The sequence below is a fragment of the Kogia breviceps genome, chromosome 19 (assembly GCF_026419965.1).
Source record: "Kogia breviceps isolate mKogBre1 chromosome 19, mKogBre1 haplotype 1, whole genome shotgun sequence".
Classification (NCBI taxonomy): domain Eukaryota; kingdom Metazoa; phylum Chordata; class Mammalia; order Artiodactyla; family Physeteridae; genus Kogia; species Kogia breviceps.
The window spans coordinates 37,566,302-37,588,838 of record NC_081328.1 but is presented as its reverse complement, the minus strand read 5'-3'; the positions used below and the strand labels follow the sequence as shown (position 1 = coordinate 37,588,838).

The following is a 22,537-nucleotide window of genomic DNA, read 5'->3' as shown; positions in this document are numbered from 1 at the left end:
TGTTTGATATAGTATAGGATGAGGCTTCCAAAATTGGAACCTTAAAAGTTTTAAAAGCGCTCTATCTCTACCTTGGTGTTCTCTCAAAGGGAGAATTCCTGCTTTGTCCGTATTTCATCCTCTTTAATCCTAAATTTCCTCATCTTTAAATGGGGATCCTCATAAAAATGTTCATCCAAGCGTTATAGTAAGGACAAAATAAAATAATGTATTATAAAAGAACTGATCTGTCACACAAAATTGTAAATAAACTATACTTCAATTAAAAACTAAAAAATAAATTTTTAAGATTAAAAAAAAATGAACCGATCCATCAGATGCAAAGTAGTATTAGCACTCTATTGTTTTCCATCAGCTCCTGGAGGGCTGAGTGGTTGTTTTGTTGTTCATTTCAGCTTCCCAATCGTATCAACTGGGTGCCCAACTCCAGGGGACACTATTCATGTTATATTTAACTGGAAGAGACACCATTCACAGAAAATATAATGTGAATGAAGCACCCCTGAGTGCCATTCACAGAACATACAATATGAATGGTGCCTCCTGGAGTTGTGCTTTGCCACCTTGGTGCTAGGGCTAAGTGCTCAGGAAATGTTTGTCAAACGAGTGAATGAATAGAATCCAATTTTACTTCCAGCTCATTCCACCTCCAAAGGTAAAAATTGACCAGGGGTGAAGAGAGTGGAGAGGAGGAAAGGCAGTCATTAATCTACACACACACTAATTATGCATCTAGCTACAAGGCGTCAATGCTCCAATGAGACGAGTGTGTGTGTTTGTGCTGGTGGTAGTGTGGGGAGGAGGGATGATACTAAAGCGAGTGTTCTCCTATTCCCAAAGATCCTCCTGTTAATTTTTCTTGAAATAGCACACCTCTCCTATCTCAGCGTGGTCTGAATCACAGTGGTGATTTGACAGCCCTGGTTTGGCACCCAAATTCTTACGATGAATTACGTTGTTCATTTACTTAAAAAAACAACAAACACAAAAGCAAAAACAAACAGAAAAACAACGCGTTCTTAGCGAGCGCCTACCCTGAGGCAAATTCTGTACTAGTGCTGGTAGTAGAGTGGTAAACAAGACAAAGAGACCACTGTGTGTTATAGCACCCTCCAGGTATTATCACCCGCAGAAGTAGTGTTTGAGACTAAAAGAATCATTAGGAGTGATAGCAAGAGTGATACAGACGAGGTAGAGCCACGGGGCTTGAGAGACATGACCCCTTGAAGGGAGTCTGGGGCAGACGAGTGAGGGAGACCAGTAGGCAGGGGCCAGATCTTGCAGGGCTTGTGGAGTTATGATTTTATCTTGAGGCAAGTGGGAGCCAGTAAAGAATTTTATGAAGGAGGATGACACGGTCAACTTTTAATTTTTGGAAATAGAGCATGGGCTGGAGGGGTATAAGTAGAAGTGGGGGGATGTGTTAAGAGGCTAATGCGGCTGCCTCGACGACAGATGATGATGTCTTTAAATAGGATGGCGGTGCCAGTGGAGATGGAGATAAATGGACAGTTCCGGGTACATTAGGGAGTGGAAACCCGACAGGGCTGGGGACAGAAAACTAGCCCTACATAAAACTAGCCCTACCTCAAATAAAGAGGCCCTGGAAAAGAAAGAAGACGGATGTTGATAAAATACCACCTATTTTGCTTCTTAACCCACCTGGTGTCTCCCCTCCCCTAACCCTGACGTCCGTTATATGCAGATAACATTAAGGCGAGGGGCGGGGCAAGCGCCCCAAAAAATCCGGGAACGTTTATTTAAACTGGGGTGGACTTCAGCGGAGAATAGATGAAAGAACACAAGGCACTTCCGGTTACTCCGGAAGTGAAGACTCCTAAGCTCCTCCGCCGGCGGAGGGCCAGGGTGAAGGGATGGCTGGACGAACGGTGCGGCTGGTGCGGCTGGTGCTGCTGGCTGGGGCAGCCGCACTAGCAAGCGGCTCCCAGGGTGATCGCGAGCCGGTGTACCGCGACTGCGTGCTGCGGTGCGAGGAGCGGAACTGTTCGGGGGGAGCACTGAAGCACTTCCGCTCCCGCCAGCCAATCTACATGAGTCTAGCAGGTAAGCCCCACCCCACAGTAGGCCCCGCCCATTGGGCTTGCCCTGCCCCTTTTGCCCCCGAAGACCACTCTGCAATCTGTACTTTAGTTCCTCCCCCGGGTCCATTGTGAGTGTGAGTGAGTGGAGCCCCAGAGTGATGAGATAGTTTGTCAACCAGGAGCTTCATTTACTTTTTATTTAGTCAGTCAAATGGGCATTTACTACCTCCTGGGTACAAAGACCTGGAAGGACACTGAAATCAGACCAGGGTCCTGACTTCGGGGCTCACAGTCCCCAAGGGGACTTTAGCCTTCTCAAGTGCAAGGGAGAGGATGATTTGAGCCCCAAAGGATTCTTAGATTAAGTAATAGGGAGGAAGGAATCGTTTCTGGTTTTGAGGAGGTGGGGGCAGTGATTATCTTGGAACATTCGCGAGAGAAAGGGCTTCTGGATGGATGCATTAAATTTAGGCCTGTGGCCATAGTGGGCACTTACTTTGTGGCAGGTGTCAAAATAGTTATTTTTCACAACAACCCTTTGAGGTCAACTCTCTTAACCTGATTTTTACAGATGGGGAGACTCAGAGAGGTTAAGTGTCCTGCCCAAAATCACACAGCCAGTAAGTGGTAAAGTGGAGTCTTTAGTTCTGGCCTGTTTGACTACACGTTTCTTCTCTTTACTATCCCTTTGCATACTAGACAGAAAGAACAGAGAGTGGAGGCCCTGGACTGATATGGACACATCCAGCAGCTTGGTTTACTCAGGGAGCAGGGTGCATGAAAAGGAGTAGTGGGAAATAAAAGTTAGAAAGGCAATATGGGGCCTTAAAAGTCAGACTGAAGAATCTAGGCTTCGTTTTCATAGGTGGGGTGTAAAACGGCAATGGTTTCTCCCTGATGAGTGAGAGAAAATCCTGTGTTCAGGAAAGACAAACATAAACCCAGGTATCCACAGATGAGTCCGTCAGATGCCAAGGTCTCCATCTTGGGTGAAAGGAAAAGAGAAGAAACATCTCTACTTGCTCACTGTACTCTCCTACCCCCTAAAACACACACACACACACACACATGCACACACATGCCTTTCCCTTACATATATTTTACACCATCTCTCATCCATCCAAGCAGGAAGCTAGAATTTTCTGATTTCTCCTGGTTCTCTCCAACCTGCAGGACCTCTTGGCCTGTGTTTGAGTTTGGGCCCCATTCGAGCTCTCTCTGTGCCTCCCCATGCTGGGGAGTTCACCAGGCCATATTTATCTGTTTCAGGCTGGACCTGTCAAGATGACTGTAAGTATGAGTGTATGTGGGTCACCGTTGGCCTCTACCTCCAGGAAGGTCACACAGTGCCTCAGTTCCATGGCAAGGTGAGTTGGAGGGTCAGGGTAGGTAGATGATGGGAGTGAGATGCCTCTAGTTGGACCACACTGTCCAAGCAGGCCAGGGTGTGGGGTGATGAGTGTGTGTTTGGGGAAGGTACCTGTTTTTCTCAAAATATGCTGGTTATCATCAGATGGGAACAATGTGTCCTGCCTCTGGATTTGAGGTAACAGGATCTGGGAGGCTTTGGAGTCTCCCCAGGGAGTGGCCCTGGGCTGCTTAGGGTGGTTGAGATGCCCACCTTGCTACAAAGACAAATTCCCTGAGCATCCTCCTGGCACACTTTCTGTTGCTTCTTCAGTAGGAGTCTGGATTAAAATAATAACACCTCCTCAGATTGCCCAGCGAGACACAGCTTGCTGATGCCTTTTGATCCAATATGATCTTGTTCTAGAGTGTTGAGGTTGGAAAGAATTCTTCTCCCCAGTTTGTCACAGAGTCAGCTGAGGCTCAGAGGCCTGTGGTTAGTGGTAGAGGAGGGATCAGGACCTGTGTCTTCTAGATGGCAGAGCTATGCTATTTCCATCAGGCCATACTGAGCCATCCACACTGCCCTGCCTGGTCTTCCCAGTGCTGTTGAGTGCTGGCCAGGATAGAGGGAGTCCCTCTGCAGGGGAGCTTGTTGATCTGAAGAGGGACCGCCCCTGAGGCTTTGGCCAAGGTCCAGAGCTCAGGAGGCGGCTGGGGGCACGGTGATGCAGCAGGTCAAGCAGAGGCAGGTTGGACCAACTGGGTGTTGCTTGCTCCTCAGGCCCCTCCATGTGCTCCTTTTTCAGTGGCCCTTCTTCCGGTTCCTGTGCTTCCAAGAACCAGCTTCTGCTGTGGCCTCTTTCTTCAATGGCCTGGCCAGCCTGGTGATGCTGTGTCGTTACCGCACCTCCGTGCCAACCTCATCCCCCATGTACCCCACCTGTGTGGCCTTCGCTTGGGTAGGTAACCTGGCAGGATTCCTGCTCGACACCCTCACCGAGGAACGAGGAACTCTTAGATCCCCATTATCACCCACCTTGCTTCCCCTGTGTTTTCCAGGGTTAAAGTTGCAGCTATGGGACGGTCGAGCCTGGGGAGAGCAGGGAAGGTGCTGAATCAGGCCTTCCCTTTCTAGCAAAGTCCTAGGTCAGGCTGTTTCAGAGAGAGGGAGAGAGGAAAGAAACATTGTTCCTGTCCTGAAGCAGGAAGCTGCTAAAACACCTAGCGGGGCAATTTACAAACGCAGAAGGGAAATGGGTGGTAGGGAGCATGTGGGGACCACAGGTCTTTCCAAGGACCCCTCTGGAAGGTTCAAAGCACTGTCAACCCCAGCTAAGGCCTGGAGGCAGTAGCAGCCACAGCACTCCATCTAGAGTTCAGTCTGGTCTTAGACCATCCTTGGAGAAGCTGAAATATGTTCCCTCTGAGTATCCAGAGAGGGCTCTGAGCTTCACAGAATGGCTGGTCAGAAAAGCCGGCATCCAGAGCCTGGAGTTGTGTGAGAAGCAGGGACTGCGGTACAGATAGGACCCACAGCAACCTTGGGGAGGGTGTGAGAGTAGGAGGCGGCAGTAGATGTCTCTAGACTAGAGCTACCGCTGTAAGCCTTAGGAAAACAGCCCACACTCACTCATCTTCCTGCCATCAAAGCAGCCCCTTGTTCATATATTGAGCACCTGCTATGTGCCAGGCACTTTGTTGGGTGCAAGAGATCCACAGGTATATAAAAACAGACGGGTCCCTGCCCTCTGGTACTAATCACATAAGCACACAACTGAATATAAAAGGACAGCTATGAACAAGTGCAGTGGAGGACAGATGTGTGCTGTTGGGGTGTGTGACGGGGTCTAGACCAGTACAGGGCAATCTAGGGAAGCCTTCCCTGAGGAAGGGGTGTGTGAGGTCAAATCAGAATGATGAGTGAATGTGCACTGGCAGGACAGAGTGCAGGTTCTATGAGGACCTGAAAGGCCAGGAGGCCGACCAGGCAGAAAGCTGGGAGGGGGTGTGAGGTGGGTGGGCAGGTGGGCAGCAGGTAGAGCCTGGAGATGGATGGGGATGGAGAGCCTGGAAGGCACAGTAACACTTTAGATCTCGACTGTCAAAGCCTCGTGAAGCAGTGAGGGTTGGAGAGAAGGGGCTTCGTGAATAGATTTGCTATTCTGGCTACTGTGTAGCGACCAGGTTGGAGCGGGCAGGAGTGGATGCGGGTAATTTTAGCATAGGGCACAGTAGCGAGACTAGAGAGGTGGCCTGGGTCTTGGGAAGGAAGGTATTAAAGAGAAGTATGTTTGAGCTATGTTTTGGAGGTGACATTAACGTTTTTAAAATGTATTTATTTTACAAACAACTACATAGCTGTTACTGTGTGCCAGGCACCATTCTAAGCACTTTATAAATATTAACCTTGTTAATACCGTAACAAGCTTATGAGGTAGGCAGTATTATTGTCCCCAGTTTACAGATGAGGAAACCAAGGACTGGAAAGGTTAAGTAATCTGCCCCGGAGCCAGGGTTTGAACCTAGGCATCTGGCTTCAGAGTCTACACTCTTACCATCTTGGCTGTGTGGATAACCTAAGATGGGAAGAGAGGAATCAAGGATGACCCCTGTGCTTCTGCTTAGGAGACAGTGATAGAAACTGTGGATGCGATCACCAGGGGAGAACTTGGTGAGAAGAGAAGGGGTCTAGGATGGAGCCTCGAGGAACCCCAAAACCTGATGGCTGATAGAGGAGGATGAGCCAGCAACAGAGACAGAAGGAGTGGCCAGAGAGGTGGGTGGAGAATGAGGTCATCGCGTGGTTGAGGAGCCCTGGGACAAGGACAGGAAGGAGAGAGCAGGCCATTCTCCTGAATCCTGCTTCAGTCAAATAAAATGAGACTGAACGCCGCCCCTAGATCTGGCGACCCTGAGATCTCTGAGGACCTTGGGGAAACTGATAGTGTTGGGGTGCCGGAAGGCCAGGCCAGACCTCAGACGTGAGAGATGGGCATTGGAAGGAGGGCAGCAAGGAGGCTGTTGAGCCTCTGGGTAACGTTGTTCCCCACTAACACTTTCCATTCAATAGATATTCATAATTTTTATCAGTTACGGACACACAGATGACGTGACAGGCATGGTCCTCAGTTCTGTACATACATTTTCTCACTTAATCCTTGTAATACCACTGTGAGCTTTGTGGAAGGCTCAGATCGGGGAAAACCTGCCCCAAGTTAACAGCTAACAAGGTAGTGACTAGTGGAGACGGGCTGGCGCCCTGGGCTGTCTGGCTCCAGGGCCTGAGCACCTAGCCCCTCTCCGGGCTCTCTCCACGTGCTGTGCGAAATGCTTATGGAGCATCTTCCGTGGGTGGAGAAAGGGGTTAGCACTTGTGGTAGCTGAAGCGCCTGCCCCAAGGAGCTAAGCCAAGTGGGAGGTCCAGGTCCTGCCAATCTGGGCGGCAGGATGGAGGCAGAGGTGAGGAGGGCTCAGGGAGAGAGCTTTGGGAGCTGTGAGGTGGGGAGATCATATCGTCCGGGGGAGAAGTCTTTCTGGGAAGCCCAGAGAGGAGGAGAGCCTTCATCCGGGATTCGTAGGCCTGGTCAGGCTTGTGTGCACATGGCGGGAGAGGAGGTTAGATTCCAGCATTCCAGGCTGCGGGCCCAGCAGGAGCAAAGGTGCAGAAGCTGGTCAGTGTGGGGCCTGGACAGGCAACCTTGGGAAGGTCAGCCCGACCACAGTGTGGCTGCGTGAAGGGGAGTCGAAGGGGGGTAAGATGAAGCAGAGAGGGCCCCAAGTGCCCGGCTGAGGGGCAAGGACTCTTGTGTAGGCAAGGGCCTGGCATCAGCCCAGCCTGTCACAGGCATGGGTGGGATAGAGCCACGACTTCCTGTTTTAGGCCTCACACAGAGAAGGGAATTTGGTCCTGGCCAAGGAAGCAGGAAGGGTGGGGAAACTGAGGACAGTACACCCGTCCCCTTTCCCTTGCGCTTCTTCCAGGGACACTGCTGCCTGGCCCACCGCTTTACCGCCCCCTCGCCCCTGCCCCTGTTAGCACAGCACAGCCCTGCCTGACCTCTCTGAACTAAGCTCAGTGCCTCCTGGGGTAGACGTGCTGGTGTGGGGGTCCCAGCCTTTATCTTCACGACATGTGCCAGAGGCCAGTGGTCACTTCACAGCTCTTGCCTTGATCTCCCTGTTTCTTGGGTCTTTCATCTCACTGGCGTCTGCCACTCAGCGTCCTTCTTGGTGAGGATCATACCTCCCAGGTGTACCCTGCAGTCCAGCGTGACCAAGGACCCTTAGGGACAGATCAGGAAATGTTAGGCTGAGAGAGGACAGATACCCGGGGCCGGTGTCACAGGGCACCCTACGGGATGTGGTGTCCTGGGACGTGGGACCCCCTTCACGCCACCAATAGGCCCTTGAGGGACAGAGTCTCAGTGCCCACACTCCCTTTGACGATCCAGTTTGGATTTTACACTTGATCTTTAGTCCTGTGTATGTTTGCAAGCGCGAAGGATCCCGAGCTCTGTGGAGGGTGTGGCAGTGGACTTGGTCCTGGGCTGGGTTTTCTGGAACAAGTGGGGCTCCTGATTTCTGGTGGGGTGGGGTGGGAAGGCCCCCCACCTGCTCCAGCTTAGGTCTTGGGGAGGGGAGTGGGTCTCAGTCTTTTCTCCGGGAATTAGCAGAGCTAATGAAGCTTTGGCACAAGAAGTCAACCCCTGCCTTGACATTTAGACCTGGACTTAGGCTGGGCAGCAGCCGGGCTTTGGAGGAGCCCTCCAAAACTCGGCCCACCACAGACCTTTGACTTCGTGGAATCAGGGGCCCCTGCTCTCTGCCAAAGCTGCCAGGCCAGACCAGTGCTCTGCCCCTTCATCCAACAAGGAAAGGTCCTCAGGGGTAGAGGTGAGGCTGAGGGTGCCGGGGAATCCCAGACTGTCTCTGCAGGATGATTCAGGGAGGTGGGGACTAACCGTACCCTACCTCTGCCGAGGAAACTATGAGAAGAGACAGGTTAAGGCTACAACAGAATGGTGGCTAGACTTCATGAAGGACTTCCCTGCGGTCAGACAAGAGCCAGTGGAAAGGGCAATGGCAAGAAATCAAGGGATCCTTTTTGATGGTGGAAAAAGCCCCCCTTCTCTAGTCTCCATCCACTTCTTGCCCACTTCTTTCTCAGGAGTGAACTGGGGCCAGCTTGCCCTGCCTGAGGCCTCTGGGGGGGGCCCAGGATGGCAGCAGGCGTCATATTTAACATTCTGCCTCCCCCACTTCTGAGACACCGAGCTATTTAAAGGCCCACTTGTCCCCACCTCGGTGGTGTCAATGACAGCCCCGAGCACTGGGGCTTAGTACTGGGGTCGAATTCCTGACAGATCTGGCTCACTTGGCATCCAACCAGTTTCACGGCTGTGATATTTTTGTCTCAATTTTCCTATTTTCCAACAGACTGAAACAGCCTCCTCCTCTCCCTCAGCCCAGCCTTCCTTGTCCCCCACCAGTTCCACCCTCGTTGGCAACCTGCCCCGCCTCCCCCTTTCCTCAGTGTTTACGCAAAGTTCTTGGCGTCCATCGCCCTCCTGGCCTGTCTGATGGACCAGTTATCCCCCCGGCCCCCCATTCTACTCAGGCTTGGCCGAGGAGTCTGGGAGCAGCCGTACACTTGGGCTGTCCCTTCCTTCCACGGCCCCCTGTCCCTTCGCTTGAGTCTTGATGACAAAACTCGAGTGAAGGGAAGTACCATCTCTTCGGTGCATCCTGGTGGGGTAGTGGCTCAGGAGCAGGGAGGAGGCGCCTCTTCCTACAGCTGAGGCGGCTGCCTTCTGGGATCAAGAGACCCTGGGTCCCCGTGGTTTGCCCTGGAACATTGTGACCTTTGCGGGGGGGGGGGTGTCAGGTGAAGGGAAGCGGTAGGGGGTCAGTCCCTGGACATGATGAAGGAAACTGACATTTCTGGGTCATCGAGCGTGTGCCAGGCCGCAGTAACAGCCACCACTTACTGAATGGCTTCTTTGTGCCCCGTGTTTCGCAGACATCGTCCTCACAGCCCTCTTACGCAGTGGATGCTATTATTAACCCCGTTTTGTAGGTGAGGCAGCTGAGGCTCAGAAAAGCTGTTATTTGCTCAAGATCACACAGCTGTTTAGGGGCCGAGGCAGAACTTGAACCCAGAGTCCATCTCCTTATGGAGGCTCCAGACATCCTGCCCCCAGCCTGGAACTATGGGATGAGCCTAGGCAGTTGTGGGGAGACCACCCCTCCTCGGCCTAGACCTCCCTGGCCGGCAGGGAGAATGGGAGGCAGACTTGGGCTCTTTGGCCCCAAGTCTGTGAAGTGGTGTGAGGATCCCACACTGGCCAACAAGGTGGGGAGAAGTAACTCCTAATGTTTAACCCTCTTCCTGGGCACTGTGCTGTGCACTGTAGTTGTATTGCTCATTAAATCCTTAGCAATACTATGATTATTCCCATTTTACAGATGAGAAAACTGAGGCACAGCAAGGCTAAATAACTAGCCCAAGGACACACAGGAAATTCAGAGGCAGGATTTGAACCCTGGCAGTCTGGCCCTAGGGCCTGTATTCTTAATGACACTATCTCCCAAATCTGTGGAGAGGGTCAGAAGAGGAGCCCCCCATAATGGGACACTCCCCAGGGGAGAGGGGACTTTTCAGGGGTGCAGAGTTCAGGCTTCAGGTGGGTCTCTGTAAGTGGAAGGCCCCCTGGGGAGGCGGTTGGATAGGGGACCAAGCCGCCCCCGCCCCCGCCCCCATCCCGTAGAGCTAAGCCCTAGCCCTGTGCATCCCCCCCAACCCCCAGCCACCACTTAGCTCAGTCCTCCTGTCACCTCCCCCTTCCTGCCATGGGTGACAAGGAGGCCTGGCTGGCTGCCTTTCCCTGCTCCCTTCCCCACCACCTCCCCCTCACGTTGGCTCCAGGGCCACTCTTCCCCAAGGATGTCCCTGTTCCTCGCCTGCCCAGGAGACCTGGCCCATGTGATCGCCTGGGCCCCGTCTCCAGCCCCGGGCCTGCTTCTCTCCCCACGCTGACCCTGAGTCTGAGTCTTCTGACTCTGCAGAAGCAGAGTATGAGAAATGACTGTCCTGTCCCGTTTTCCAGCCTCCGGACCATGCCTCCATTGCTGTCTCTGGGGAAGGGGTAGCACCAGGGATGGGACAGGATGGCTGTCCTCAAAGGAGGAAGCAGCCTGACCTGGACTGATCACCTGACATCAGGGCTGGAAAGGGGACAAAGGATCACTTTGACCAGCCCCTGATTTGTCCCAGGGGGAAGCTCGGGCCCAGAAGGACAAAGCCTGTGCCCAGGTCATGAGAAGCATAAGCAGCGAGAGTCAGCCCTGGACCCAGGCCAGACAGGCTTACACTGGACTTCCTGAGCCTCCAGAGACTTCCAGCTTTGTAGTAGAGCCCAGGCCTCCCCCCCATTGCTCTTCCCATTTCCTCATCAGCCCCTCGAGCCTGCATTAGGGAGCTCATCCTACCCTCTGACCTTCCTGCTGCATACTGGATGGAGAGTGGCTTTTTACCTTGCTCCCTCAGTCCCCTGCCTGGCCAGTTTTCCTGGTATACTGGACCCCACTGAGCAGCTCCGGGCCTTTATCCATCTCTGGCAGGCCTGTACCACCCTAGCGCATCCATCCCCACCTCCAGGGCATTCCAGGCCAGACTTTGGCTGTTTCTCCCTTTGACTGGTTTCCCAGCCCTCCAGTGTGCGTATCTCCACCCCAGCCCACCCTTCTTTCAGTATGTTGGGCTTCTGCTGTGGACACAGCAGTCCCTGAAAAATATGCCAGCACCAACTCCCACAAGAGGTAGCCTCATTTGCAAGATGATCTGTGCTCTCTCCTTGCAGTTAATTCCCAGGAGAAAGGCCTCCAGCGTTCCCTTGGGCCCTTGCCCACCGCTGCCCCTCCAGCCCTGCTCCTCTGCCCCTCCCAGAACTCGGAGCAGCAGCCACTGGCCTGGCGGGTTGGGCCAGCCCAGCCGGGAGGAGGCTGGGCTCTGCTGGCCAGGCTCCTCCTCAGAGACTTGGCCCCAGTGGGATCTACTTGCTCTCCCTCCCTCGCTTGCTTGCTCTGGACACACCCCAAGCTGGCTCGAGCCCCTCCCCCACCCCACCCACTTCATTCCCGCCCCCAGAGGCTGAGGTCACTGGCTCACCTGGCCCGGGTGGGGCTGTCATCATCACCTGCCAGTTGGGGGAGGAGGTGAGGTTCCCCGGGGGCTGTTGTCTGAGCCACTGAGTAACCAGGGAACTTGACTCTGCTGGAACTGGTTCCCAGGCCAGGCCCAGAACCTGTGGAGGCTGCAGCCCCCGTGGCCTTGGGGGTTCAGGGTGGTGGGAAGCTGAGCCTGAGGGCCCCGGGCTGGGTGGGGGTGGAGGGACACGGGTTTGTCCAGTCCATGGGCTCCAGGGCCCAGGGGAAGCATGGTTCTCAGCTCTATAGATCCCTTTCCCCAAAGTGAGATGGATGTGAGCCCTCTGGGGGGTCTTCTCCACCCTGGGGCACCACACTCACCAGCCACTTCCCTCCTCAGGTCTCTCTCAATGCTTGGTTCTGGTCCGCAGTCTTCCACACCAGGGACACCGACCTCACGGAGGTGAGCGCCCTCCCACTCCCGTTTCTGCTGGACACTGCCCCGCGGAGCCAGGAGCGGCGGCCAGAGCTGGCTCGCTCTTCTCTCTTAGTTCTGTACTGACTCGGTTTACGGAGCACTTGCTCTGTGCTGGGCGTTTTAAACCTATTAGTGCACTTGAGCCTCGCTTGACCCTTGTGAGGCAGGTGTGATCATTGGCTCTGCTTAACCGATGCGTCAGCTGAGCCTTGGACGGGGTGAAATCACTCGCCCAGCACCATGCAGCCAGTGAAGGGGTGCGGTCCAGACTTGAGCCCACAGCTGCTGAACTCCAGACCACACTCTGAATTCTGTGCATGCTCTTAGGTTCTGGAGTCCTGGCGGGCACCCTCTACCAATACCTCTAAAGCCTCGCTGCTGAGCACACTTTTTTTTTTTTTAATTGTATAATGTGAGCACAAGGGTCAGTCTGTTGAATTCAGGCACGAAACAGCGATAGACAAAAGGAGCACGAGACACGTCCCCACCAGCCATAGGCCTAGGACTCCCACGTTAGACTCTGGCTGGGCCTCTGCCACCCCTCCCTGCCCCCGTCCCTAGTGGGTCCTCTCTGGAGCCTGCCCTCCACGAAGCCTCGTCTGCCGCCTGTTGCTCACACACTGGTCCCTCATCCAGCTCTCCTTGTCCTCAGAAAATGGACTACTTCTGTGCCTCCACTGTCGTCCTGCACTCAGTCTACCTGTGCTGTGTCAGGTGAGCCCGCCTTGGCTGCTGTGGGAGCAAAATCAGGCCCTGGGGGCAGAAAGGGGTCACCAGTCTCTCCGCTGGGGGTGCCGTCCCAGGGCTTTCATCTCGCACATGCATACGCTCCAGACAGCTCTGGATAGGGAGTCTGTGGTGGGACCAGGGGCCCTGGCTCTTTCCAAGGAGGTTGGCAAAGGCCCCCGGGAATTGGAGGCCTGCCCTGCTAGCCTGTTTTGATGGGGGAGGGGGAAGCGGCTCCCCCACACTGCTGCTGGCGTGAGGGGACGCTTCAGGGAACGCTGCTGCGCGGACGGGTCACCCTACATCTGAGCAGCTCTGGGTGGCGGGGCAGGACCGTGGGGCTGCAGCGCCCGGCCGTGGCCAGTGCCTTCCGGGCCCTCCTGCTGCTAATGCTGACGGCGCACGTCTCCTACCTGAGCCTCGTCCGCTTCGACTATGGCTACAACCTGGCGGCCAACGTGGCTATCGGTGAGGTGGGACAGGGTCTCTGCGGGGGCTGGACCATCTGAAGAGCTGCTGGCTTGGGGTGGAGGTGGGCATTGGTGCTGTTCCCAGAGAAGGAGCTTCTAGAGAGACCCTTACGGGGAGGGAAGGGAAAAGAATTGGGGGTGGGAGAGAGGGGAGGTTGGGAGGAGCCCCTGAGGGGGGCCCTGGGGTCACAGAGCGTGGGGGCGAGGAGAGACTTTGGGAGGAGAGGAGGTCCGGGAATGAGCCTCTCCCCGCCCCCACCCGCACCCAGGCCTGGTGAACGCAGCGTGGTGGCTGACCTGGTGCCTGTGGAATCGGCAGCGGCTGCCCCACGTGCGCAAGTGCATCGTGGTGGTCCTGCTGCTGCAGGGGCTGTCCCTGCTCGAGCTGCTAGACTTCCCGCCTCTCTTCTGGGTCCTGGATGCCCACGCCATCTGGCACGTCAGCACCATCCCTGTTCACGTCCTCTTCTTCAGGTGGGTACTCCTCCCTGCCTGGTGCTTACCTCCTCCGTGCCCGTCCTTGCCTGCTTCTCGGAGGCCTCTGTGCACTGGTCACCCACTGCCCGCTCGCCTGCAACACCCCACCCTGCCCCCAGGGGACGCTCTCAGAGCTGTGCCTCAGTGGGCTCCTCCCTCGGCCCACAGCTTTCTGGAAGATGACAGCCTCTACCTGCTGAAGGAGTCAGAGGCCAAGTTCAAACTGGACTGAAGGCCCTGGAAGCGGGTCTGCCCTCTTGGGGACTCTGTCCCTCCCTGCTGGCTCCCCTTCTTCCCGCCCCTCCCCACCCCAATCCTTGAGATGCCTTTTTTTCCTTTTAGCATCTTGAACTTGGACATGGAGGGTGTGGGACCAGAATCATGTAACCTGCCCACCCCCTTGCTCACCCCGACATGGCCCTCACAGGTCTTGGCGTCGGTTCAGACCTGGCCTCGTAACATCTGGGGCTGGAAAATGGGCAACCCCTCTGGTCCCTGGAACTGAACTGGGCTGGAACTGTGTTCTCAGCTCCACCGAGAGGAGGGCTGCCTCTCCCTCCCCATCAGCCTCCTCCTCCCATCCCCTCACTGCCTGGGTGCTTCCCGGAACCCTCTGTCTAGCTGGGAGACCAGGTACCACAGGCCTTTGGGGATATAGTGGGGTCCCCTTCTGTTACCCCCGTGCCCTCCTCTGGGGCACCACTAGGTGGCACTAGATGCTTGCTCTTTGGCTGCCCAAGTTTCAAGGCAGGTCCCATTCTCCCCATGGGATCTAGAGGGACCAAGCTGTTGGGATTGGGGAGCAGTCACACCCAGACTATTGCCCCAGTCAGACCCCCAGGAGGCCTCACCACACTCCCTGTTCGGGGCCAGGACCCCAGAGAACCCAGGACAGGAATCCCTCTGGCCCCTGTGTTGCTGTTCTGGTTGGGAGCCCGCACGTGAGTGTGTAAGGGAGACCAAGTGTGTAGGTGACGGGATGGTGGACATGGGCCTGGGGTGTGTGGGATGCTGGGTGGGGCAGTGTGTGTGAGCGTTGGCCTTGTGCAGTGTGGAAAGTGGGGGTGTATGTGAGTGGTTTTGAAGTGTGGTGTTGGGGGGTCGGCGGGTTAGTGTGGGTTAGGGGAACGTGCAGAGACTGAGAGGAAGTGCAGGGGAGTGTGAATGCCACACGGTGGGGGGGAGAATCAAAGCCATTTACTGAGCACCAACCCTATACACAGCCTCAGGCCAGGCAGAAAGCCAGGGTGTCCCCAAGATCTGGCAGGGGTAAGGGCGTCCAGGCTGCATGTGTGTATGTGTGTTCCTTTCTTTTGCCCCCCTCTTTACGAACCTCACTGGGCTTCTGCACAACCTAAGATCTCCCCCAGAATCAGCCCCTTGGGAGGCAGAAGGAGGAAGAAAAATGGGGATCCTCCTCGCCTGGACATGGTTGGCCAGCCCCTACCCCAGCGCCCTGCCTGCTAAGCCCCTTTGCCACTGCCTGACCCAGGGGAGGGAGGGGGCAGTCTGAGGGAGGAGGGGAGAAGCCTTTGGCTAGGTCTGGTTTCTGGTCTTGCCAGAGGCAGTCAGGGGCCGTGCTGTACCTACACCCTGGTAAAGGTGACCCCTGCCAGTTGCCAGCAGCCATAGCACATTCCTGCTCCACAAGGACAGAATGTGGAGCTGCAGAAACTTTCCATCCAAAGGCAGTCTCTGTGACGGGAGCAAGGGGTCTGGATTGTTGCTTTTTCTCTGCCCTCTTGCCTCTCCCTGGGGGTAAGGGCGCTGAGCTAGGACTCCAACCTCAGGGACTTGGGTGACCTGTAACTTCTTTTGATACTGAGAACTATTTTAAGGTAGGAGGGTGGCAAGGGACATTCTTAATAAACCAATTCTCAGACTCACTTACCCTTTTCCGGCTCATTTGTGGGCTAGAGGGAAGAAGATAGAGCTGGCTGGAGGCAACAGGCAGATGGCATCTCTACCTAGGCCCATGGGAGTGGGGATGGCAAGGACCAGATTCAGGGCAACAGCAGATCTGGATGGTGCTCCCGTCCCGCTCGTGGTGGGGGCTGGGAGAGGGAGCTGGTGCCTGTTCTTCCCCTCTGACTTCCCTTGGCCTTTGTGCCTGGATTGTAGCACCACCCCCTGCAAGTGCTCCTAATTATCCCCCTTCACCTCCCCTTCTGGGCTCTGCTAAGCTCCACTATTATTTATTTGTTCCTAACCTTTCTGAGCTACACCTGCAAACAGGATAACAGGACCTGCTGCCGAGTGTGAGGACTGAATGGGCCTAGCAGGTGCCTGGCACACAGCAGATGCTGAATGAATTTCCTCTGACCCTGGCTTTCCTTAGTTTGGGAAGAATGAGTGTGCGGAAACCTACCTTCATGGGAGCTTCTGGAAAAAAGGCCAGGGTTGACGCCTCCCATACGCCCACAACACAAGAGAGCTCTGGGCCCTTGTTGCTTCCCAGGAGAGCCACAGACTGCACTTACACCAACCAGCATGGACTTATTTCTTTATTAGGCGCCACCTCAGATAACAGGGAATGTAGGTGGGTGAGGGCCACCGGCACTGTGTGCACTGGGGCCTCACGCCCCCACCTTCTTCTGGGCCCAGGCGAAGAAGATGCCCTTGACATCATCTACGCCTGTCCGAAGGTGGGAAGGCATGATGTAGGTGCGCAGGTCCCTCACCTCATAGCCGCTACGCACCAGGGCCTCCCTCACCTCCTCCTCACGCACTGGCACCACTGCCAGCCTGGCCGCCCCAGCCAGGTACCATGACTCCTCCAGGGCCCCGATGAGGAGGAGGTGCCCCCCAGGCCTCAGCAGTGTAGTGATGTGGTCCAGGGCCCGCTGGAAGCTGGCAAGGTCTGGACTCACAGCCTCTAGGCAGAAGGCGGAGACCAGGGCATCGGCAGGCAGGGGCGCCAGGCTCCCGGCGCCCAGGGGCTGGGGCTGGTGCACGTCGATGGGCAGGATCCGCTTCACCCTGGCTCGGAGCTGGCACTCCTTCTCTTGGCAGGATTCACTGTTTGACTCAGAAGGCAGAGTCAGGACCAGGGCTCTGGACTGCCCACACCCAGTTCTCTGTTGCCTCCCACCAGCCACTCCGTGGGACACCCCCTGCCCGACCCGCATCCCCCAGCCCTTACCCCTTGCCCTCGATGAGACAGACATGCTGGCTGTACACGCTCCAGTCGAAGGCCCCGGGCTCGTCTCGCAGCCAGAGCCCCAGCTCCTGGCGGTTCACCTCCAAGAAATCTGTCATGGTGATGTCCTCAAAGTGGGCGCAGGCGCTGAGCAGCTGGTAGATAGTGGGGCCTGAACCAATGTCAATGAGGGTGCGTCCAGACACCTCACCTGCGTGGGGCAGAGGAAGCAGGTCCTGGCGCCGGGCCTGTGCCTGCAGCCCCCAGCCTCAGTCACGGCCTCCCTTACCTGGGGCTTCTTCCCCTCTCTCTGTTCTTCTCCCCCTAGAAGTGTGTCTCTATCTGGAAAAAGCATTGGCTCTGGAGTTAGACTAACCAGGGTCTGAGTCTGGCTCCAACATCCGCTGACTTTTACCTTGGGAAATGAACTTAGCCTCTCTGTGACTCAGGTTCCACAACTCTAAACCCTAGTCACCCACCAGTGAGGATTAAGTGGGGGGAAATCTCAGGTGCCTGGCAGCTTCTCTCCTCCGCCTTTGCCCCTCATTCTGCATTCCCCACCTCACTTCTCAATTCTGAGTGTTCTCCCCTCCCGACCGGCCCTCTCTCCCCTCCTCTCACCCTCACGTGAGGGATGCTACTCCTCTTCCTCCTCTGTTTTCACCTCTTAACGACCTATCCCCATCTGGCTGTCGCGTGCGCGCCCCTTTGGCTCCCCATGACTTCTTATCCCGTTTCCCCGCGCTCACCGGTGGCGAAGGTCTGCGCCAAGCAGCGCAGCTTCCAAGGCCCGACGCCGTCGGGGCTGCCCAGGTCCCCCCGAGGGGGCGCGTAGTTGTTGCGGAGGTAGGCGCGGGGCTCGAAGCGCTGGTAGGCCGAGGCGACGGCCGCCCGGCCCGGGGCTGAGTCGGGGGATGCGCCCACAGCGTGACTCACGTCTGTCCCGCTCATGCTGCTGCCGCGGCCGCCCTTGTCCCCCGCTCGCCTTTATCTGCGGCCGGACCCCCGCCTCGACCTCTCCGCTGCGGGGGCGGCGGCTGAGCGATGAGCCGCCCGGGGCCACGCGCGCTGCGTTTCCCCTACCCCATCCATCTCCTTTAGTGTCGGAGCAGCAGACACACGGGGCGGGGAGGGGGGGGGAGCGTCCGTCCCCGCCCCTGCTCCACAGTCGCTCCGGGCTGCCCTCCACCCTTTGCCTCACCTGCTCTGGTCCTAGGCCAGCTCCCGCGCCCTGCCCCTCAGCTTCGTACCCCCAGACTCCTTAGACCCCTGCGGCCGCCAGCCCCAGCTCCTCCGTAGCTCTTCTCCAGCTCCAGCAGCCATTCACTCCTTTTGCCTGGCATCCCTTCCCTTCTTTTTTGCCAGGGTTCAAGCTAGCCCTTTCCCCCGTTCCCAGCTCCCAGCGCCAGGGACACCTCTGGGACACCCTGTCCAACATGCACCCCCCTTCCTTAGTGAGGTCACCCCAACTCCCCTGCTCCGCCTCTCCTCTAGGCCTCTCTTTCGTCCCTGTCCTCCAGCGTTCCCCCCGCCCCGACTCCAGAAAGGACAGTCCGTTCTGGCCTCCGCCACGGTCGCCCCGGGGCCCCAGAGCAGAGCTCCGGCCCCGCCCGTCAGATGGCAGCGACGATAGGGTAGGCGAGCAAGGATAAAGCACTTAGCGGACGGAACAGCCCGGGCCTCCCCTGCGGGCCCTGCAGGCTCCCAGCCGCGTATCTGGGGGCCGCCGAGGGCGGAAGGCTCGGGACGTTCCCGTCGCGTCCAGGGCGAGGGACCCAGGTGAGGACGGAAGGGCGCGGGTCGCATTCTCCAAGCTGCCAGGGGTACCAGGGGACGCGATCCGAGCCTTCGGGTGCCAAGGGATTAGGTGTGTCGCCTGGTCTGGAGTCTGACCCCTCTCATCTCCCAGCCCACACTCCAGCCCCCTCTGGGGGAGCAGGGCCAGGCCAGCCCTGTAGATTGCTTGGCACTCTAGGTACCAGGCTGTCAAGAGGCCAGGGTCTCCCTTCCTATCCTCCCAAATGGGAAGTGGATTCTGCGAGGCCATCTCCATGGTCCTCCTGGAGTGGGACCCTCCTCTGGCTAAGTCTAGTGCCTCTCGGCCCTGGGTAGGCTACCAGCCCCTGGCCTCCTCTGTGCCACACCCTTGCCCCCACCTTGTCCCAAAGGGAAAGTGTCTTCTTGTTGAACCAGGCAGCCAGGTTGGGACATGAGTCACCACAACAGCTGCAGGGGTCACAGACAGGAACCTGACCCCCCCCACACACACCCCCTACCCGCGAGAACCCACCTTGGGCTCCCAGGGCAGGGAGCGTGGAACACCTTGACCCCAGCCAAGGATTGATTCTGTCTGGATTCAGAACCAAGCGAGAGGTCAGCCTTGGGGTCACTGACCCCATCCACACCCTGAGGCACAGCTAAGGACAGTCCCGGTGCCAGCCCCCTCCATATTCTTCACGAGGTCATTTAAACAAACCCTGGATGCCAACTGGCCTCCTGGGCACTGCCCAGTGCCAGGGGACTGGACACAGGCCAGGACTGCAGAGCAGAGTCAGGGGGACTGGACGGACAGCCACCCTGTTTATAGCTCTGTCCCTGCAACCCTCCCCCTCCCCCCACCCCCCGAGCATGGGGTGACCCACTAGCTCTGCCATATTTAGCTCAGATGCAGGGTCTGTTCCCAGAGGTGAGCATGGGGGGGACACCAACGGGTGGGCCCCTCAACCACCAGGAAAGAGACGAAACTCCGGCATGTGATTGAGCATTTATTGCAGCGCTAACAGAGGGTGCTGGGGGCTCCACCCTGCCTCTGCCCTCTTCACGTCTCCCTCCCTCCAGCGTTCTCCAGGCCTCCTTCCCTGAGCATTCCAGATCCCCTTCTGCTTTTTCTTCCTCCTTCTCTGAAGCTGAAATCTGGACTGCGGTCACTCCTCTCAGGGACCTCTTACCCTCACCAGCATTTTCTGCCTCTCCTCCTGGGGGTGCTCGGCTGTGCTGGCCCCCAGCTCTCCACCCTTAGCACCCACCGTCTTTGCTCCCTCCCTGTGGGAACTCAGGAGACCCAGGCACCCTGGCCTCCGGCTCCCACCTCCCCTAGCCCCCAACTCTGGGCAAACTAACAAAGCTTCCATGGCCAGCAGCTCCCCTCCGTGGTCCTAGCCAGGAAGGGCCCAGCCCAGGGCAGGCGCCGTGGAGCCCAAGTCACTGTCCCTCTCAGCCTCTCTGTGCTTCCTGGGACATGGAGCGAGACAGGGTGCGACCCAGGGCGCCGGGCTTGCTGACAGACACCACAGGGGGCAGCTGCTTGGTGATCTCGGCCACGTCCTGGCGGTCCACACACTGGCCACCCAGGGCTGCTTCCAGTGCCAGCAGCTCCCGCAGCGGGATGGGGGTGTCCTCCTTGGTGGCGCCCACCTTGGCAGGGGTGAAGATGGGCAGCGGCAGCATCCGCTGGTAGGGCAGCTGGTACTCCTGCAGCCCGCGGCCCAGGATGCCCATGCGCAGCACCAGCCAGGGGGAACGCTGCACCAGCGCCTGGCACTGCCCCTGCCGGTGGTAGGTCTCCCACCGCTTGGCATCCTCCTCATGCAGGGAGCAACTGGGAAGGAGAGGGGAAGGGGACACTGAACTCCTGAGAGAGCTGTTGCGCTCCAGGCAGTCACACGCTGAGTGGCAGGGCTCCCTAGGACCTGCCAGGACCTGGGGTGCTGGAGGGGTGACTCCACTTTGCTCCCCCCAGCGGGAACTCTCCTGGCTCCCACCCCCCGAAACTTCTCCTGGGCTTTGTGCTCTGGCCTCATAAGGCTCAGGAAGGGTGCTCTGGGGGAGGGGAGGAGGGGCCCCCAGCTGGCCAGCACTCACCCCTCCTCAGGCCGCGTGGACAGCGTCAGATCCTTCCACTCAGCCCAGAAGGCCTCTCGGCGCCCACAGTTCTCCTCGGACACCTGGCAGCTCAGCTCTGAAGTGGCCATGATGACCGCTCGCTCCCTCTGGGCTCTGTTCCTCCCAGGCCCTTTAAATAGCCCCCTCCTCCCCCTCCTCCAGGGGCTATTTTCAGGCCCTCTGGCGTCAGATGCTACAAGCAGGGACAAGACTCACTGCTGGGGGACTCTGGGCCCAGGGCGGGGCTTGGGGTACCTGGACTCTGGCTGCCCCCAGGTCAGAGGTCAGCTTCTGAAGAGCTCAAGATGCTTCCGTGGGGGCGGGGGTCCTCAGCGTGACACCTCCAGGTGTCTGACACTCCTCAGACACCATCGGGGACCAGGCACGTGCCCAGCCTCGTGCCACCTTGGCACTTGCCCTCTGCCCCACCCCTTCCCCTAACCCAGGGAGGACAGAGGCTTGCCTGTAAACAGAGCAAGAAACAGCGGGAACCAAGGCCCCCTCTGGGCTCTGTACCAGGCCATCGTGTCCTTCCACACCGCCTGGGCTCAAGGGCACATCCCCTGACTATCCCCTCAACAAGAAGGGACGGTGCCGCCATGTCCTCGGGCATCCGCCCCTGAAGGCCTGGCCCCCGACCACCACCTCACCAGCAGGGGCAACAGAAGTTAATTCCACACTTGGGATCCTGGACACCAACCTTTGCCAGGTGTCTTCCTTTCCCGTCGGGCCAGTAGGGTGGGGGGAGCAGATGTGGGAGGTGGCCCCCAGCTCTACCCCAACACCTCAGGTGGGGTCAGGTGGGAATCCAGGGGCTCCGGGGAGTGGCAGCCAGATCTGGCTCTAGCCCCAAAGCAGCCATAAATAGGCTATGTGACTGTGGGTCAACTTCTACCCCTCTCTGGGCCTCATTTTGCCCCCTTTCTGTTCACAATGGCCTTACCAGAAGAGTTCGGGGTCCTGCCAGCTCCAGGGTGCCACTGGGCAGGACCTGGCTCTCATCCCCAGGGAGCAGGCCAGGAGGAGGGCTGCCAGGACAGCCCAGCACCGAGAGCAGCGGCGCGTGCTGCTGGAAGCTGGCACACAGGGTGGAGGGCGTGGGGGAGGAGGAATGAGGGCGTCACTGAGTGGACAAAGCAAAGGGCACCAAGAGAGGCAGGGACAGGAGCTGAGATGAGAACCCAGTGGTGAGGCCCGTGGGCACCCACCTGGGGCAGAACTGCATCCCCTTGATTACTGAGCACTACACCTGATTCCTGATAGCTTTTAACCTTACAAAAGCTTTTATAAAGTAGGAAATGGAGGCTCAGAGAGGTAGATTTGCCCAGGGTCACACACCTAGCCAGGACCGAGAGGAGACCCCACCCCCACCCCAGGCTCTAAGCAAGTCAGCTCCTCCGGAAGCCTGAAGGCAGGGAGGGAGGAGGGCAGGTTTTCTGGTGGCCCCAGTGTGATGGGGCAGAGACGGGAAGTTGAGTGGAGCCCAGGGGCCGGGATCCCGGAGGTGCCTCAGTGACCTAGAAGGCCAGGCCCCACGTCCAGTCTCCCCCCGGACCCCAGCCTTGGGACCCCAGGGGCAACCAAGGCCCGCTGTGGGTACTGCCAGGTCTCCCCCTACCTCCCTCCTCCCAATCCTGGGCTGGAGACCTTAACCTGATCTTCCCTCACAGGAGACCCGGCAGGGAGGCGGGGAATTTTTCTCTGACCAGTCATCTGCCCAGCTGAACCATTCAAGAAAGTTGCGGCGGGGTGGGGTGGGGTGGGGGGTTTCCAGGAACTGGGTCTCCACTGGCTCCATCCGCCTCCGAGGTGCTGCCCTTCTCTTCCC

General features: G+C 57.5%; 3 protein-coding genes and 1 long non-coding RNA gene across 8 annotated transcripts; 1 reads left to right on the top strand and 3 right to left on the bottom strand.

The window, feature by feature from the left end:
- The first annotated feature begins 1,787 nt into the window (after positions 1 to 1,787).
- On the top strand, positions 1,788 to 15,574 carry PGAP3 (post-GPI attachment to proteins phospholipase 3). 4 transcript variants are annotated; one of them, XM_059047452.2, is made up of 8 exons: positions 1,788 to 2,064; positions 3,312 to 3,409; positions 4,199 to 4,351; positions 11,938 to 12,000; positions 12,668 to 12,729; positions 13,073 to 13,209; positions 13,481 to 13,685; positions 13,857 to 15,574. In XM_059047452.2, exons 1-8 carry the CDS (start codon positions 1,875 to 1,877, stop codon positions 13,918 to 13,920), a joined length of 972 nt encoding a protein of 323 aa, XP_058903435.1. In that variant the 5' UTR covers positions 1,788 to 1,874; the 3' UTR covers positions 13,921 to 15,574. The 4 variants fall into 4 exon arrangements, with proteins under 4 accessions (XP_058903435.1, XP_058903436.1, XP_066877302.1 ...); XM_067021201.1 differs by having other exon boundaries at positions 1,834 to 2,064; positions 3,216 to 3,409; XM_059047453.2 differs by lacking the exon at positions 13,073 to 13,209 and having other exon boundaries at positions 1,790 to 2,064.
- On the bottom strand, positions 6,455 to 12,107 carry LOC136793206 (uncharacterized). The gene is made up of 3 exons (XR_010838183.1): positions 11,919 to 12,107; positions 7,450 to 7,674; positions 6,455 to 7,119 (listed from the first exon to the last, which is right to left on the bottom strand). It is a non-coding gene; the product is annotated as an uncharacterized lncRNA (long non-coding RNA).
- Positions 15,575 to 16,179: 605 nt separating the features above from the next.
- Positions 16,180 to 19,380, bottom strand: PNMT (phenylethanolamine N-methyltransferase). 2 transcript variants are annotated; one of them, XM_059047461.2, is made up of 3 exons: positions 19,118 to 19,380; positions 16,831 to 17,038; positions 16,180 to 16,706 (listed from the first exon to the last, which is right to left on the bottom strand). In XM_059047461.2, the coding sequence occupies exons 1-3, from the start codon at positions 19,224 to 19,226 to the stop codon at positions 16,265 to 16,267; spliced, it is 759 nt and encodes a 252-aa protein (XP_058903444.1). In that variant the 5' UTR covers positions 19,227 to 19,380; the 3' UTR covers positions 16,180 to 16,264. The 2 variants fall into 2 exon arrangements, with proteins under 2 accessions (XP_058903444.1, XP_058903441.1); XM_059047458.2 differs by lacking the exon at positions 19,118 to 19,380 and adding an exon at positions 17,577 to 18,246.
- A 199-nt stretch (positions 19,381 to 19,579) lies between these two features.
- Positions 19,580 to 22,536, bottom strand: TCAP (titin-cap). The gene is made up of 2 exons (XM_059047466.2): positions 20,689 to 22,536; positions 19,580 to 20,425 (listed from the first exon to the last, which is right to left on the bottom strand). The coding sequence occupies exons 1-2, from the start codon at positions 20,796 to 20,798 to the stop codon at positions 20,041 to 20,043; spliced, it is 495 nt and encodes a 164-aa protein (XP_058903449.1). The 5' UTR covers positions 20,799 to 22,536; the 3' UTR covers positions 19,580 to 20,040.
- Between the last annotated feature and the right edge of the window lies 1 nt (position 22,537).

Coding starts and splice junctions, on each gene's coding strand:
- TCAP (XM_059047466.2), bottom strand. CDS start 20,798: ATGGCCACTTCAGAGCTGAGCTGCCAGGTGTCCGAGGAGAACTGTGGG. Junction 20,426..20,688: donor TCCACGCGGCCTGAGGAGGG/GTGAGTGCTGGC, acceptor TCTCCTTCCCAG/TTGCTCCCTGCATGAGGAGG.
- PGAP3 (XM_067021201.1), top strand. CDS start 1,875: ATGGCTGGACGAACGGTGCGGCTGGTGCGGCTGGTGCTGCTGGCTGGG. Junction 2,065..3,215: donor AATCTACATGAGTCTAGCAG/GTAAGCCCCACC, acceptor TCCAACCTGCAG/GACCTCTTGGCCTGTGTTTG. Junction 13,210..13,480: donor GGCGGCCAACGTGGCTATCG/GTGAGGTGGGAC, acceptor ACCCGCACCCAG/GCCTGGTGAACGCAGCGTGG.
- PNMT (XM_059047458.2), bottom strand. CDS start 17,778: ATGAGCGGGACAGACGTGAGTCACGCTGTGGGCGCATCCCCCGACTCA. Junction 17,039..17,576: donor GGCGCAGACCTTCGCCACCG/GTGAGCGCGGGG, acceptor TGCCCCACGCAG/GTGAGGTGTCTGGACGCACC. Junction 16,707..16,830: donor TGTCTCATCGAGGGCAAGGG/GTAAGGGCTGGG, acceptor TGAGTCAAACAG/TGAATCCTGCCAAGAGAAGG.